Below are 17,743 nucleotides of genomic sequence, written 5' to 3'. Positions count from 1 at the left end.
AGGAATGCTTTGGGCCGAAGGGATGTCTGCCTGGATACAGGTGGCTGATGCTGAAGGATAGGCATCCTCCTGTGGTGGAGGTACATGCAGGAAATACAGTGTAACCTGAAAATGGGACTAACCTAGCATCTACGTAATGGCAGCTGCCTGCTCCGTGTTGAAAAGCTTTTGTTTTAGCAAGTACTATTGGTGTTAAATGTACTTTGTTGCTTGCTTAGCCACCTTCTGGCACCAGCATTTGTTTTTTGTTTCATTTCTCCAGACCTGGCCATTATGTCGTGCTTGGAAGTGCCCTCTCATCCATCTCTTTGTTAAACTTAAACTGCCTTGGCCAAGTCCTAGAAGAAACTGGATTATCTTGCTTCTTGCTGAGCTCTGCCACATTGGTGCCCTGTTAAATATTAATAAGCCTCTTAGATAAACCTTCCAAAGGTGCTTTTTTTCTTCCAAGTGCAGTCTCTCATGTATATCAGAACAGTGAGTTGCTGGTTTCAGAAATATTTCAGGAACCTTCTGAAATTTAAATTTTTATTCTTTTGTGCTGCATTTTGCTAAAACTCATAATCTAATGTCTAGAACTTCGTGATGGAAATATTGGTACAGATTTTTGAGTGGTGCTCCTCTCCATACTAGGGATAAATTCTCCATTTTCCATGGCTGGAGTGAGTCCCAAGGCAGTGAGGACTCCTGCTCCTTCAAGCTGGGCTCCAACAGGCATGGCTATGCATTTGCTTGGCCCAGGTATAACTGAGTCTTGGCTCCCTCACTGTAGCTGTACGTGTAGGTGGGGTTTCGGCTGGTAATGCCCTTGGAGGTCTGAAGGGCTGGTGAAATACTGTGCTTGCTCCCAGCTTCTGATGCCTCAGGTGCTGTTGTGCTGCAGCTTTCAGCCTTAGGTAGGGCTGGGGAGCTGAGCTGCTGCTCTGCACAGGGAGGGGATGCTTCTGGAGGTGTGCAGCAGCACTGTGCTAAACCAAGACCTTTTGTTTCCTTTTAAGAGTGATGCATTACCCTTGGAAGGTAATGAAGGGTGGATTTGTGGCCAGCTAGTGGCTTCCTCACAATGAAGGCTTGGCACCAACCTTACGGAGTTTGATTAGGAGTAGGTCCCACAAGGACTTAGGTTCTTTGGGTTAGTACAAAGAACATGCTATGGGTTGATGTGAGGTGTCTCAGATACACACTGTGGCATAGAGGTGAATCTTTCCTGTTGTGTTAATTATACAGAAGACAACTTGGCCTACCATCAAGGCTGGTGCTAATGCACCACAGGAAGAATAATCAACTGTTGTTGTGTTTAGTGCTTTGCACAGTGAAGAGTGTGGCCCACTCTAATGCGTCAGCCACGAGTAAAGGCATGCAGATCTCAGGCACTTGCTGACAGCTGAAGTGATGATCCACAAGCTCACAAGATGCTGTAGCACACATGAAGTTTCCTCTTGAGGCATGATCAGATCATGTGCTCATCAGCAGAGTTCTGCAGTCTGCAGGGGCTCACCTTTCAAAAGCTGAGGAAATAACTTAGCACTGATCTGCATGAAGCAGTTGATTCTTGTTTGTAGCCAGAATAGCCTGGTGAGGACTAAAAAAGCACTTGGTTGGAATTAGTCCATGGTCATCAATACCAGTCCTTGCCAGTTTTCCCAGCTGTGTGGGCAGTAGGCTTTTGGCTTGTCTTGCTTGATTTCAGGGCACTATTGCATTGTCTCTTGGAAGCAGAAGGCATTATTGCCCGTTATTCCTCATTTGTGATGTGGTGGCTTAGGAAATTGGAAGTACAAATCTGCTGTAAGTCAGTGTTTGAGATAGTGATCAGCTTTGATTCAGGGTTATAAGGCTTGTTCTACAGAAAAGGCAATAAACATGTTCATCCATAAAACATGCTCACAGTCTTTGACATGCAGAATCCTTCCCTCTGTTGCCACTTTTACAAACACGCTCACCCTTTCTGCATCTCCAGCACAGACCTTCAAGGCTTGTGTGCTGACTTTATTGTATTGATTGCTTTATCAGTCATGTGTGCTAAGTGACAGATCGTATATCCTGGAGACTAGATTCACATTAGGAACACTTTAAAACCAAGTTCCTGTCTGAAACACCTTCCCAGGTATGTAGCTTCCGGCCCTTTCATCGAGTTTTTTGATGGCCCCTTGGATTCCAGGTTTCTGTACAAATATAATGTAATACTTTGTCTTTAATAAAGTGTATGATCTTAGTGTTGTGGGGTTTTCCCTCCTCCGTGCTGGTATACAAACTACCTTCCTTCTGGGCCAAGAAGGGTCGACAGCCATTTGGGGCTCAGAGTGTTGCAGTTTATAGGGCTGCCTGTGCCTGCCTTGGAGGACAACTTGGGCAGGTCCTTTCTATATCTTGTCCTCCTGGATGGATGGAGAAGGATGGACTGTAGTGCTCTGCCTTTCAGAATATAGCCATGTTTCATATCCTGTTCTCTTTTGCAGCACTGTCATGAATGAGTGTGTAAGCAGGTTTTTTTTCAGAGGGACAGTATGAAGTGACAGGCCTTTTCCCAGCAGCCAGGTGTGGCTTGTAAATGCTCAGCCTTTGAAAGGAGCTGAGGATACAGCTTGTCACAGATTGTCCTGTTCATTCTGGTACAGCTCTTCAGCTTTAGTAGCTCTGAAGACCAATTTATCTGTGCAGTAAAGAGATTTGACAAATTTATGGATGCTCAGAATCCACCAGCTGGTATTGAGAGCGCTCTTGGTTTTGGCTTCTGGGCTTGTGTTAGCACAGATAGCTTGTCGTGCTGCGTCCCTCCAAGTTTTCAGACCGTGGGCGCAGCTTTATTTTCTCTGCTCACCCCAGAAGGCTTTATGCTGTTGCCCATCCTCACTGCAATAGTAGGACTCGCTGCATAAGCACAGGTGCAGGCACTACAGTGCGTGTCCAGGAGCTCCTGGCTTCTTGGAAGCATCGAGTGTATTATGCCTGCTGATACCAATACACTGTAATAGCGTAGAGATACAGAAAGCCTTGTGTTTTCTGGTGTTTTCTTGTGATGAGATATTTGCTCCTGTCTCCGCTACCTGAGCTGTGCAAAGGACAGTGTTTGAGACTTCAGATTCCTTCAAGGCATGTGGAAGTCCTTCATATCCACTCCGTACTTCATGTTATAGTTGCCTTTCAAGCAATAGAACTTTCTTCCCTAACATGCACGAACATCTGCAGAACATTTCCTCAGCTGCACTTGCCTTTGCCATGCTGTCTCTGGAGAGAGCAAGCAGCAAGAATAAACTTGTTCATCCATGGCTCTGCTTTAATGTGCTCTCTCTCTGAGGCCAAGAAGTGCCCAAAGCTACAAATGCTTTTCCTCTGTGGTAGTTCTGCCTCAGCCTACAGAAAAAAACACAAGTGTTGTTGGGATGGTTGAGAAACTCTCTGCCTGCGGGGACTCCATCAGTATCATCTTCTGCCCTCCTGGAAGATGCAGGGACCTCCCTCACTTTCTCAGCTGGCCCAGCAATCCAGTTTAGCATAGTTATCTTTTGGCAAGCTGTTACATGGAGTTACTTTATTAGGAGGCTATCATCTTACTTTCCAGGCCAGAGGAGAGAGAATATCTTCATACTGCACGACAGCAGACGGGGGGTTGTAGCAGATGGTTTTGAGAAGGCAGGTGGTGGTTCACCATGGGCTTATGGTTACCTAATGCCTTAAGCTTGTAGGGGTGGGTGGTAACGTGACTTACTGCATGCTCATTCCTAGAATGAGGAAGCTGGATCACCTCTCAAACTGGATGCCTTTGTCATGTTGCCATCATGCCTTCTTTGAAGAGTATCTTTGCTTTGGCATAGGCAGGGCTGCTGTCATTACATGATCTTTCCACCTGGCCTCCTAAAACTCCAGAGATTTTTTTTTTGATGTCTTCACACTGCTTACAGCCCCTATCAGAGCAACATTATGGTTTTCCTTTATTTAGATCTTTGATATCTCAAACTATCATGAAGTAACATATTACTGTGTGTCAGTTGTTCAGTAGAAACTGTGTGTGTATAGAAGCAAGTCTTATTTTAAATCCCAAATCTTTGATCTTTTTATCTGAAGCAAAAGACCAGTAATTTTAAGTCAGGCTTTCAGGATTTTTAGCCAAACTGTGGCATGCTAAGAGGGACCTGCTATTTGTTGTCAAAATTCACTTCACTGAAGTACATCTCTTCCAGACGCAAAATGTTCCCTATCCAGATGTTTGCAGACCAGCTTTCTGGAGCTCTAAATGTGTCCTTATTCCTAAGTATTAAGCGATCGCGCCCATTTCTAGTGCAGAAAACAACTGAACATGATTTGGGCACATCTGTAAAGGAATGTGTATACAAAGAAGTACTTAAAAAAAACAAGCTCTGTGGTTTTTATGTGCTCTTTCTGTGTTCCTCTTTCACCCATCCAATACAGCCTGTGGTACTTGTGCAGATGAGAGGAAATAGTTAAATAAGGTACAAAAGTCCTTTTATACAGTTGACCTGGAACACAGGTGGGGATAAGGACGTGCATGTTTTATGGCTATGCTAGGGCCAGAATCGGGATGAGTTCAAGTGTTGGAGGACTGTTCCTGTAGGAAAGTTCATGGGGACAATGTAACTGTGCTGCGGCATGCTCAGAGCTTGCGTGGGGGGAAATACTGATTTCTTTCCTTTTTGACAGTCTGTGTGGATCACATACATGTCTGCCAAAACATAAGGCACTTCTTACTCCACTCTCTTTTTTTGTGTATCCTGAAACTATTAATGTAGTGTCAGTAAGTGAAGGATCAAATTAAGAGCATACCAGGATTTATATCTTCATGTGAAATCGTGCATATGAATTTAGGCCACCTTGAATCAAAAAACCCATGTTGTAGTCTTCAGCAGTGATTTTGCTTTGCTGATTTGATCACTTTGGTTTTACTATAATGGCCTGAAGAATACCAGTGGGTGTCTGAGAGCTCCCATTCACCTTGGGATGCCTGTTGAACCAATTCCTGCCGTTCGGTGCCTGGCCCTGTGCCTCTGTCAAAATCCCTGCCCTATTCTGGTGACAGCAGCTGAATTGCTGCATTCTGTCATTCAAACTGTGAAGGCTTTAGAAATAAAACTATACAAGCTCAGCAGCTGCTGCACTAAGAGCTGAACCATCCCTACAGAGGAGGCAGCGAAAAGGTACAACAGTTGGTGGCAGCAGCCTCTATAGCTGCTCCCCCTTAAGAATCAGCCTCAGGTCACTTGGTTGTGTTACAGGTGGTGTGTTCTGGGTAATGTGGATATTGCAGATCATGGAAAAATCAGCAAGCATTGTGTTTTGAAGATGCTTTGTTGCAGTGCTGCTGTTCCACATGCTTCCATTTCAGTGGCCTCTCCATCATGGTATACAATGGAAGGATCTCTTGTGGAGCTGGGGACAGGGGGACGGAGCAGGGATGCTGTACCATCCGAGGCTGATGTTTCTCTGTAGTTCTCACATGCTGAGCCAGCCTGTCTGGTGTGTGCAAAGGGCTGGATGTGGGGGCAGGGGAAGGTGTGAAGTGCCCCCAGATCTTCCCAAGGGGTTTGAAGTGGAGCGGTGCCTCCAGGCTGCTCTCTTCTTGCGTCACTGCTTCAGTGCTGTCTGTGTAAGTCCAGCTCATACTGAATTGCAGACCGCTATGTCCCTCTGCAGCCTGACCACAAGAGCTGAACATCTGGCCTCAAGCTGCTTTTTGGCAGGATATGAGTTTGTTTTCATTGTACGTGTTACTGTAGCTATGCTTATTGGGAGTGGGTTTGGTGGGAAGGGCAGAGGTAGGAAAGTGTAGAAGGAGAGGTGTGTTCATCTGCCCCTTAACTGCCTTCATGTAGCATACATTCCTGCAAGCATCTCAGCTTTTTTAATCTACGTGTAACATTCCACATTGCACTCTCAGTTGTGTCATGCTGGATTAAATCCATGTCTGAACCACTCATTTGCTTCATGGGGACTGGGATGTAAACTGTCTCTCATTGTAGAGCAAACAGAGTGAAAACTTCCGCAATCTTGCTTTCTGTCTGTCAGGAGACCCGCTGGTTCATACGCACGTGGAAGTAAGATAACACTGATCCTGGCTTGCTGATTACAGCAGCTTCCTCTGAAGGGGAATTGGGCTGAAAAATATCATTCATGCAGTCCTTTTCTAAACAAGAGGGGAAGAAGAGTTCAAATCCAGAGTTCTGGGTTTGAATAAGACTTTAAAATGTGCCATGTGAGCCTGCACACTGTGTGGTGAAGTAGTTGAAGTGTCTGCCTGGAATGCAAAGCAGTCTCCCAGCAAGGGGCAGCACTGCTCCTGGAGAGCAGCTCTGTCTGCAGCCAGGAGAGCTGCTTTGTTTCCAAAATGGGATTTAGCGTGTGGCTGGAACAGCAGAGCAGAATGGATGCTCTGGGAACAGCTGGGTGAATTTGGGTCTGTTGATCCTGCCAGCTGAAACCATACCTCTAGGTCCAGGTGCCCACTTCATGTAAGAATATTGAGTTGCTTTAGCTGCATCCCACCACAGATGGTGTGCTGCTGGGCTGCATCTTACACTGAGCTGAAGAGCACCCAGGTGATAAATTTCCTTTTAGTATAATTATATTGACTAAAATAATATGGGGAAGGGGAATAAATTCCTCTGTGAGGTAAAGGAGGAGCTAGATTCAAATTGGAATGTCGTTATTGGAGGCTAACGCGTGTGACAAGTGTGTGCAGAAAGCTCTCAGAATAATAATAATAGTAAAAAAATGTATCAGCAGGGTTTGATGATGAAACAGTTTTGTGTGGCCTTGTCTCTGATGTGGTTAAGTACAAAGATGGTAAAGAAACAGACAAGGAAGAATTGGGGAGTCCAGCAAATATTCTTTGGCGTAGGCTTGGGGGAGATGTGGGCTGTTTTCCAGCAGACTGGAATGCCTTGCCTGAAAGAAGTGTGTTTGGAGTTCCCTTTCTATGGAAGGTGAGGGGCTGAAGCAGTAGGAACCAGATATGTACCTGGTTTGAAGATACCAGTATTAAGACGTGCATCTTCAGGAGAGGAGACAAGCTCTTCACCAGGACAGCTAGGTGCCTGCAAGCGGTACAAGCCACACACAGACTGCCTTTCTTCTCATTCCTAACCAGCCAAAAGAGCAGCAGGAGGGAACCAAGCCTTTCCTTTCACTGTTTGTTCATGTAGGAGCATCTCAGCCCACGATCATCTGGAAAGCGCTGTTTTGGAGGTGGCCTTGGCATGTGGAGGGTGAGGTTGTGACTTCAGGTTGTTCCTTAGCACTTCAGTTCTTGGAGATGGTTTGAACATCAAGGATGGTTCTTAGGATGGTCTTAGCTTCTGTGGTGTTCACCCTGCACTTTTCTGCGGGGCATAACATTTCAGTGCAGGTGACGAGTACACGGTTGCATCAGTGAGTCCCTTCTGCGACTGACTGAGATGACAGCTTTCCAAGGAGTGAGAAGATAAAAGGCTCTCTAGTTTCTTGCATCTAAACTTAAGCTCCCACACCCTCTTATTATATGTGCAATAACATCTATACCAAAATGATTCCTGCTCTGCTGCACTTTTTCATAATACAAAGGATTGGACTTCAAAAGTAAGCAGGTGTTGAAGGAAAAATAGCACAGGCAAAGGAATCGTGTTAGTTCTTTCTGAAATACTGCCCAATTAAAATGCTGGCTATTCATGTAAAATACATTTGCAGCAAGGTACTTCAAAATGACTTATCGACACTTGCTTTGGAGAGCACTGCCTCCAAGGTAGCACAAAATGTGAAACTAGCAATGGAAAATCACTATGCCTTTAAAAAAACAACAAAGCAATTATTTCTTGCCCTGAGGAAGGGTGTGCCTGTCACTGGGTTGTGTAAAGGGAAGTGGGAACACTGTACTATTAACATTCATGATAAACTGCACAGTTAATCATCATCCAGCTAGTCCCTGATTTCTCTCCTTTTCGTTGTGGAGTAGAGGGGTGGTGGTTAAAGGGTTTGTCATTGGAGGGAAAGTGAATATTTGATGTGGCTTTCTTTATGACAAGGCACTAACATGACTCCCGTCTGTATTTAAATGCTGTCCCCAGGTTACGACTATGGCTATGTCTGCGTGGAGTTTTCACTCTTGGAAGAGGCCATCGGATGCATGGAAGCCAACCAGGTTGCTTTACACTTCGGTCAATGCTGCTAGAAGATTTTAAATTTTATTTTTTGGTGGGGTGGTGGAAAGCCAATGAGGTTTATTTTTGAACCATTCAAAGGAAGATCTGTTCTTGTATAATACACAACACTGCGCTTTAAATTTTGTTTCCAGAAACTTGTAAAAGGCTTAGAAATGCCAGTGTGAAAGAGCTGCTGGACACCAAATGGTTTGCCCTCCTCCCTGGTGTATGTCGGCACACTGGGTAGAGGCTGGGGGCTGGCAGACTCCTAACGCAGGTTTTGGCCCTGGTGCTTTTGTACTCACACTGAAATCCAGTCAGAAAGAGCTCTGTGAGCATCAAATGCTTCCCCCGGCTGTGTGCGCACACACACATACACATGTGACTGTAGGTGAGGCCTCGGGTGTGCAGCTCTGAGTCAGCTGTGACTTGCACGCTCCACTCTTCCGTATATGCCTCATGTGTGGGAGAGATTCTTAATTGTGGCTCCCCCATATGTATCCTGCCCTTTGGAAGCGAGAGCTGCAAACACGAGGACTACCCTACGTGCAGTTGCACCTGGTAAATCTGAACATATCTAGCCCTTAAAAGTGCAAAATGGCTTAAATCCCCAGTGAGCAAGTACTCAAGGGGAGCTTTTACTCTGAGCTGGTGTTTGAGGCTAGTTGTCCACTATTCAAGATGCATAAAATTTGTTAGATAAAACACAGATTCCCGTCTCACACCACCCTCCCTGTGCCTTGGAACTGCAGGTGATGGATCACTTGAGGAAAAAACACTTAAACGCTTGATCCCCCTCCCTCACTACCTCCCTTAAGCCTCCTCTCTGCTGCTTTTTTCCTCCTAATTTGCTTGTGTAAGAATCCACATCAATTATCTAAAGCCTTTTTACCTAAATCCCAAATCTCGCTGTCAGGGGAAGAGAGTCATGAGTCAGATGCAGAGCTGTGCATCTGCAAAAATGTACTTACAGTTAATGAGTCTTCACAGCTGCGGTTTCAAAGGTCCCACTAAGTGCTCACATTTGCCTTTATTTTCAGTTACAGAGGTATAACAACTTAAAAAAATGTTTTACAGAAATAATTCTGTTGCTGGGAGAGAGCCTGGTGCATTCCCACAGGGGCATGAGGAGCACAGAGAGAGAAGGCTCCAGAATTACTACTTTTACCACGGTGACAACTTCCATTTCCTCTTCAGTGTTGCTACAATTCCCAATTTATTTTGTTGTCATTGACAAATCTAATTATGTATGACATTCCTTTTTACCAAATGCCTCTCCATATTCTCTCCACAGTTCTGCTCACAGGAAATAATGTTTCCCTACGTGAGAGCAATTCCCAAGTTCCTGGGAATTTGGGAATTCCTCTTTTCCTTGTTTTTGATGTCTGATCCTCCTCTTTTCCCGTTTGGAGCATCCCTGTGTATTTGGAGAGGTGTTTGAGTTGATCAGATTTGCTCCATTGCTACAGTGAAGAGCTGTAAGCGCCAGTCCTTGAACTGAACTAAGTGCCAAGAGATGCTCAGTAAATCACTGTATGCACATGAAGAAGTTCTGGCTGGCCTTCAAGTGCTGCTTACGTTGACTCTCCCCAGCAACAGTTATAGAAGGCCTTCAGGATGGGTAGATTTTTACCATGTTTCCTGTCCCAACATTCAGGCATAGTGCTGCCAGAACGCTGCCAGAGGAGGGGCAGTGGGGTCCCAGCCATGCGCTTTACCTGGGACATGTTAAAAACTGATAGGGTGGGAAGTCTTCCAGTTTTCCAGTTTTCCTTACTGCTGTGCGTGTGTGTCTGTGCAGAGGAAACCTGGAAGATAGAGTGGTTAGATGGGATCATCTCCAAAGCCTGCATGTGCCAATCTTCACTATGTTTTAGTAGAGCTACTGTAGTTTATACTTAGTGAAGCACGAAATATACTTTTTGGAGTGAATGAATTTGGTCAGGAGAGTTGTAACCTCTGGATTGCCCCACATAGGTTAACTTGTCTAATTCACTCTTGATTGAACTTGAAAGAAAGAAGGTCTTCTAATTATTTAACTTAAAAATAAAATAGTAAGATTTGTATCTGACCTGCTGCAAGGGAGGGAGCTGACTTTTAAGTTCTCAGTAAAAGCCAAATAGCGATATCGAGAAAGGGATTTATGCAATTCAGTTGCCCTCAGGCAATAGATATCCAATTTTAATATCTTTCAGGGTAGAGTTGTAAGATCATCTCCTTAGATTGAGACTTAATCTGCATTTTTACAGGCTGCAAAACCCAAAACCTGTGTTAGCTAAGACGTAGATTCTTTGATAGTTCAGTTATTTTCAGAAGGTTATCAGCTATCCCTGTCAAATTCAGTTGCTTGTGAGAGCATAAATAGCAAACTAGTGTCAACTCACAGCGACATCCTAGTCCCTCAGTAGTCAACCTGCCTCTTTCTCAGTCATCTGTTGGCTGGGAATAAATAGCTTTTGCAGAGATGGTGGGTTTTGTTGCCATCTAATGCCTCTTCAACTGCCCCTGATTGAAGAACAATTTGCTGCATCCCTATACTGTAAATTCCTACATTCTGACGTCATTTTGTTTTACACAGCACAGGCCAGGACCCACTTAAGATCATTTCCAAATTCACTAGCTACAGATTTACCAGGTCCAACTCCTTCTATTCAGGAAGTCTCACATGTGTATGTGACCGCTGAGATTTGAGGGGGCTTTCCGTTAAGTACATCGTGATAAGGAAACATCCATTTTCTGTGTTGCCCTAATTTTGTAGGAGAGTTTTATTCCACTTGTATTAACTGCTGCAGCTAAAGTAACAAAAATGCCGCCCTTATTAATTGCTTTGTCTTGTTGATTGTTGCGTTGGCAATTTATTACAGCTCAAGGGTCCCATCTGATGTATGTGGAACTGATGGATTGCTGTTAGTGCTTGTGCAGAGGTGTTGAGCAGCAGGTTTGGCTGAGCTGGGTGCTGGCTGCCCGCTCTGCTGCTGGCTCTGGGGGGCTCTTTGTCCTGGTAGGGCAGGTAGGGCTCTTGAGTTGCTTTGCAGAACCTGGATGCAGCCCTTGTTGCAACCCGATGGCTGGTGATGCTCCTGTTGGTCTTTTGTTACAAGTTGGCTGTCGTTTGACTTTGATGAGGAGACCTCTTTTCTGTCTGTGATGAGCTGTTTTTCTGTTGAGGAAAGACAGGTATTTTGAATGGAAAATGGGATTTCTGTCTGCTAAGTCACGTGGTTTCCCCTACATAATCTTTTCCCCTTTTTTCTCATTTTAGGAAGGTTGCAGTGTAGTGTGGCATTTGTCTTACTGCATTTTCTTTGCATTCAGGCTTGATGTAAACCCCAGATAGCTTCTGGGAGGCAACTTGGGGAATATATCCCATGGCTCTTGTTCTCCATAGGCACTGGGATATCTCTGCTCCTCCTTCAGCTGTAGGAGAAACACACATATTAAGCTTGTTACTGGGAGTGAGAAAATCATGTGGGAAATGAAGTACCCTTCATGTACTGTCATTGTCACATATCATAAAGGCCGGTGAAGGAGGAGAAGTGGAGAGAGCCTGTCTCTGCTGCCTGGCTGTTTTACTGTTTTCACTGAGATGGAGCTTGGTTGTTATACGTATGTAAGCAGAAGGATTTTTTCAAGATGAGGAGCAAATGATTACTCTTGACCAACTATATGGTATTGTCTCCAAATCCTCTCAGGCCTCAAACTTAGCAACACTGGCAGTGTGAGTGTTTCCTAGCTTTTGTTGCTAGTAACTGACATATTTGTAATCCTTTCCTCCTGTTTCTTAAGTAAGAGGGCAAAAATGGGAGGGCTATAGCATGAACTTTTAAAAATACATACCTTGTAAATTACTGTGGAGGTCTCCAAGCATGTGCTGGAGTGGTCATTCCAAGACTTGCTCTTGTGCCTTCCTGCCCTGAGGCTGGCACGTGTCAGAGAGCATTTTCCCTGGTTCAGCAAGCTGAGCACAGCGACACCTCCATTCCCTGCCTGTTTTCTTACTGGGAAGGCTGAGAGGGATTGTTACTGGATTGTGTGGGAGCTCACTTTACTTGAGCACATCCCACCACCATGCAACTGGAAGCATCAGCTGTGTGTTGCTCCTGCTCTGAGCCGATCCCTTCTTCATTCACTGCAGTGCTTTTCTGCATTTAGTATGAACATAGCTTCTGGTACAGATCAGACTTCACAGGCTTTTCACTGTAACTGTTGGTGTTAAAATCCACAAGATGCTGTGACAAGCAGGCAAAGCTTAGGACTTTCTGTCCTGAAAATATTTTGAGTAACCAGTCACAACTCTGTAGCTTCTCAGTTAAATACAGAAGAAGTTTGTGGTTATCCTGAGAATGTATTGCTCTGGTGACCTGTAGCCTTGGAGTGCTTCTTGAAGCCTGTGGTGCAAGGAGTGTGTTGCAATTTGTAAGAGAAAATGAGTGTCCAAACATCAAAAATCCTTGTTTTCCTTTTGGTAGGATATGCAGAGTTGTGGAGTCTGGCATTTTTTCCTAGAATCTGCAAAATGCCCTCTGCAATGGAAGATGATACCCGCCTCAAATGTATTTATGGCCTGTCTGGTATCATTATTTACTTGCTTGCTTATGTCACTCCATCTCTTCAGCTTTAACCTGCAGTTGAGGGTGATGGTGACAACTGAGTGTGTCCAGAAATACATTGAAATCCACTTGCATGTTAGGCTAAGAGTGCTGGAGATGGCCTTGCTTCTGATATGTCGTCCTTGGATTATCAACCTATACTGTCTTCTGCTTTTCTTGTGTATTACATGTGTGGATTTTGCTCAGGTTTTATCATTAGAACACATCTTTTCCCCTATTAAACCTCTCCTGCTTTTTGGAAGTGTGGATTTCTAGAGTTGCCTTTTGCAGTTTTCCACTTTGAGCATGTGTTTATAGAAGGGAAAGGCTTGTATACCCAGGCAGTGTTTCTTCTATAAACATCCTAATGCTTTGGGAAACATGCACATTATGGAGTAATTTTTATGATCCCAGTGACCTACAGAAAGTTCCCTCCATAGTCTACCTTGTCATCAGATGAGTGGGTTTCCAGACAGCAGAGCTGATCTGTTTTTTCTTTTTGTGTCTGATTCAGCATGTGACCTTGTCACGAGCTCACCCTGGTCTCACGTCACGGAGGCCCAACATGTGGAGTCAATCCCACTTGTGTCTCACTGATCACTGCCTTGTACCGTCATTAACTGGAGCTGTGAGCCTCTGAGATCAGCACGGAAGTCTGCAGCGGGAGGCTCCTCGTGCTGGGCAGACACTTGCCTGTGAATAAGCAGCTGTATCTGACCTGTGGCAGTGCTGGGAGTGTGGGTGTACATGTGTATCCTGCAGGGATGTTGTGATAAATGCACTGTCTCCTTTGCTGTTCAGAAGGACTGACTTAATCTCTGCATGCTACAGAGACCTTCCTTGTGCAGAGAAGGGTGGTTTTTGTTGTAAAATGTAACTGCCAAAAAAATTCTGGTACTAAAAGTACTTCTCCGACCACCTTCTCTTCTGGCATCTTAACAGCTGTCATCTCAACTGTTCCAAGCTGTGTGAATCCTCGTAGTCTCTCTTCCATTGGCACAGGAGGTCATAAGACATCTTCTGCCAAAGACTTTGCACAGTCCTCATTCAGCCAGTGGTAACTGTCCATCAAAGTGTTTTTTCTAGCCTTACCGAGGTGAAAAAAACTACAGCTATCTTCTTGGCAGCTCTGTCCTGCCTTGCCTCAGGAAGCAAACCATGCTAACCAGTGTATTTTAAAAGAAGTGCACTTTGAACTGGAAGAGTTGTGAAACTGTATCTTCTTGCTCTACTTGTGTGATCCAAGCTTGTCATGTCCCTCTACCTCCCTACTCTTACGCCAAAATCCTGCCCTCCTCTTTTTTTCCTTCTTTTTTCCTTCAGCCTTATGATGTGATGAGGATTGTATGCGTTTACGGCTGCTGAACTGTTGCTGTGTGATGGGGTTGTCCCAGAGGACAGCTTCTGGGTGAGCTGCTCGGAGCATGCAGTAGATGCTTAAGAAGTCTTCCTTAAAATCTCTGGTCGCTGCTGGGGATGTATGCATGGCCCAGCAGTGTTTTCTCAGGAGTCAGATATTGCTGTATATTGCAGAATCACCTCTTCCGTGTACTGAAGTTCACTTTGGCTGCTGTATAAATAGGTTGTTCCACATAGAGAAGAGTAGGGAGGGATGCTTTAAGATGAGACTGCCCTCCCTCTGGCCCCTGGGTATTTATGTTGTGGCTTTTTTGCCCATTGACATTAACAGATCTGTGTGATGGTGTGTCTCTGAAATACCTGTTCTTTCCCTGTAGATATCAAATGCTTTGTTAATCAAGTTTTACTCTGTTGGGATGGATGTTCTGTTTACAGTGCAGAAGCTTGAGCTGGCAAATGTTAAGGAATAGTATTTCCTGAAATTAGTTTAAATAACTTGATCCATGAGTGATTGCTAAGATAAGTGTCCAGCCCTCTGGCTGATTGATCGTATGATCATCCAGTGCATCACTTACTCCTGTTGGGTACCACATGCTGCTGTGCAGCATCCAAAGGTGTGTGGGAGTTCGTGTACACTGATGGCTCAAAGTGAGGGACCATGACTGGGCAGCTTTGGTCATGCCCAGCATGGCTGTTGTGAAAATGGGGCTCCTTGAAAGCTTTTGCTTGTGAATATGAAGTGCAACATGTACCACAGATAAGTGTGCTCTCTGCCCCTTCCATAGAGCTAAAGTTGTAATGTAGAGCAGTTGTTTAAAGAGCAACACCTAAGAAATAGCTTTGTTTCAGTCGTTGTTAACATGCAAAGCTTTTTACTGAGTGACATGGCATCTGGCACACTCATCCTTTGAGTTTGTTTGTAGGTGAGATTTTGCCTTGAGCTAGAAGGAATTTGAAGTAGTCATTGGGTGCGTATGCAGGATACAGATGCTACCTTGTCTGTGTAGCTGTCAGGTCATCTCCTCCTAAGGTGATAATGGAACAGTTGTGTGACAATGAGGAAATCTTAGTCACAGATGCTATGAATAGGTGCAGTTTCAGCTTAAAATGAAGAGCAGTGTTTTACTGCTGGCTGCTCTTTCAGAATGTATGCTTCTAATTGAGTTGATTTTCTGTGAAGATCTGTAGAAACTCTTAAATATATTCCTGTCTAACCATTTGGAAGATGTTTATCATTGTAGTGTCAAAGTGCTTCAAAGGAGTATGGTAAATCACCTGTATGACAGATAGTGTGTTGCCACAATTGATAGATTGTGTACTTGGTCAGCTGGTGATTTTGGATTAAGATGTAAAATCCCTTGATCAAGCTCCTATATGAAAGTTAGTAGGACTCATGCCACTAATTTTCTTTGATGCTTTTCAAGTCGTCCTTTAAGTAAGCCGGTGACTAACAGAACTGCAAATGCACTCTCAGAAATTCCTTCTATACTCTTAGAAGTGGATGATGCTGATGGTATGACTGAAGTTACTTAGAGGAGACAAAGAGGCAGTGAGAGGGCAATGTCTGTATGAGCTCAGTGTGCATGACTAGAGGCGTTTTGGTCAGCACACCTTAACTTTCCTTTCCAGAACAAAACCACTTTCTATTGTGGTTTTGCCACAGTGGTTTGCACAGGAGCTGTCATGGTGAACAAGGCAGCAGTCTTTCCCAGCCCAATCACAGCAACATCGAAGGGAACACCAGATACGTTTTACAAGCTTATGAGCCAGATTACAGCACTAAGACTCCATCTGGGCTGTTTTGATAAGTGGGAGCACACCAAAGTGGTGTTGCAATTTTCACTTGATGAGTCGTTTTTGTTAGCTTCAAATGTTCGTTCAGGCTTTTATGCTATCTCAGCGGTGGTTGCTCTTCCGTCCCATGGTGCACTGTTGATGTTGGATTGCTGGAACAGGAAGGTAAAAAGTTGAATGTAGAGGCTGGAAAAAAGTCAAACTGCATGCTCCCTGGGGCTAAGGAAGACAAGCACTGTTTCCTTCTCTTAGAAGACCCATTCTCTGCCTGCTCTTCTGCAGATACCATGTATTTTTTTGCATAACTATGCTTATGATAGTGAAAGAGAGAGCTGGAATTCCCTTCAGAGATGTGGATGTTAGTCTGTTTTCTTCCCAGTGGAGTTTGTGTTGGGCCTTTCCAAGGTAAATCATGGAAGACTGGCTACCTTAAATTGGGGTACTTTCAAAAAGAGTGCCTTAAATTTTGCCATTTTCTGCTCAGGTAAAAGATGAAATTCAGATGTTTTGAGTTTGAAGGTGCAAGAGCAAAGTTATGGCACTCAGCAGCTTTTATTTGCGAATTTCTGTTTCCAGTTTGACTGTAACAGGGCTGTTGATGTTTCTGACTAGAAATGAAACATGATTACAGTGGAAAATGGGGGCTGGCATGCCCAAGTGGACTATTGTATCATTATCAATCAATCACAGTCAGCAAAGAAACAGGTATTTAACACAGAAGGACACACAGTGAATATCCGCCCCATTGCCCTGCCAGCCACAGGGCAGTTCCAAGACTCTTATTAAAGCTTTAATACCCACAGAGATCACAAGAAGCACTGTATGCTACAGGATCAGAGATCAGGAACGTTGCTGCCATTCTGTGTCTCTGTGGGACAAGAAAACACGTTAGATGGAAGGGCAGTGAGGGTGCTGGCAGACAACAGCCCCCTGCACTTCTGAGAAGGGCACAAACTGCCCTTGATCCTCTCTCATTCCAGCTGGGGGAAATTTCTTCTTCCATCATATCTGGCAACCTGTTTACCCCAACCTGTGTGAATGCGGCAGCAACTGAGAGGTCCTCAGTAGCACATCATGACTGGCTTGCTGAATCTTTGCATGTGATTGCTCCCAGAAGAGGGCAATGGGGGAAAATCCTGAAGCTGTTTTGTACAAGGAGATGCAGGAGGGAGGTGGAAAGTTCTTCTTGGCTTCTGCAGCAACAGCAGCTGTACAATGCGTGGTTGACTTGTTGCAGTGAAGTGTCTGGTGTAAAGTAGCATTCTGCCTTAAGGTTTGGTTTGCTGTCCTGTTGCACTGTGTGTGTGTGTTGACAACTACCAGATATTGCTTCCAAGTGTCCTCTTGCATCTCCATCACTTTAGGCCACTTACAAGTTTGGTTAGAGATGCCTTCCACAGGGTGAACAAACAGCTTCCAGAAGTAGATTCCCCAAAGGGCAGGGGTCTGTAATCAAGTGTGTCATGTAAATGAATTATATTTTTTATGAAGGTCAAAGCTATAAAGATGTGAACAGGAAGATTTAAGTATTAAAATTTCTGAAACTGTCTTCTTTAGAGCAAGAGGATGAAAGTGATTCTCTCCTGTTTTCATAGACGGCAGGGGAGATATCTTAGTTCTTGTGATGTACAATCCATGTCTTAGCAGGAAATTAGCAATATTCAGATGGGCTTCATGTTCCAGATTTGAGCCAGGATGTCAGTAAAAGCCCAAGCAAACATTTGCTGTACTTTTCCATCAAGAATCTCAGGAGCAGACTTAGCAGAGAAAGTAATTTTAAGTCCTCAGAATCCCAAGATGCATTTTCATACCTGTAAAACCAGGTTGAGAAGTCTTGCTAAAAAGGTGTCTCACAATGCAAAGCTGTGCATT

General features: G+C 44.4%; 1 protein-coding gene across 1 annotated transcript in view; it reads left to right on the top strand.

Moving 5' to 3' along the window:
• The window catches only part of RBM6 (RNA binding motif protein 6), a 53,479-nt gene that overhangs the window by 9,239 nt on the left and 26,497 nt on the right, over nucleotides 1-17,743 (top strand). Inside the window, exon 5 of the mRNA XM_010018611.1 lies at nucleotides 8,055-8,128. Within this exon, the coding sequence (XP_010016913.1) occupies nucleotides 8,055-8,128 (74 nt within the window). The remainder of the gene's footprint in view (nucleotides 1-8,054; nucleotides 8,129-17,743) is intronic.

The sequence above is a fragment of the Nestor notabilis genome, unplaced genomic scaffold (genome assembly GCF_000696875.1).
Source record: "Nestor notabilis isolate BGI_N333 unplaced genomic scaffold, ASM69687v1 scaffold12167, whole genome shotgun sequence".
Classification (NCBI taxonomy): domain Eukaryota; kingdom Metazoa; phylum Chordata; class Aves; order Psittaciformes; family Psittacidae; genus Nestor; species Nestor notabilis.
The sequence above is the reverse complement of the archived record's forward strand: the minus strand, read 5'-3'. Positions and strand labels throughout refer to the sequence as shown.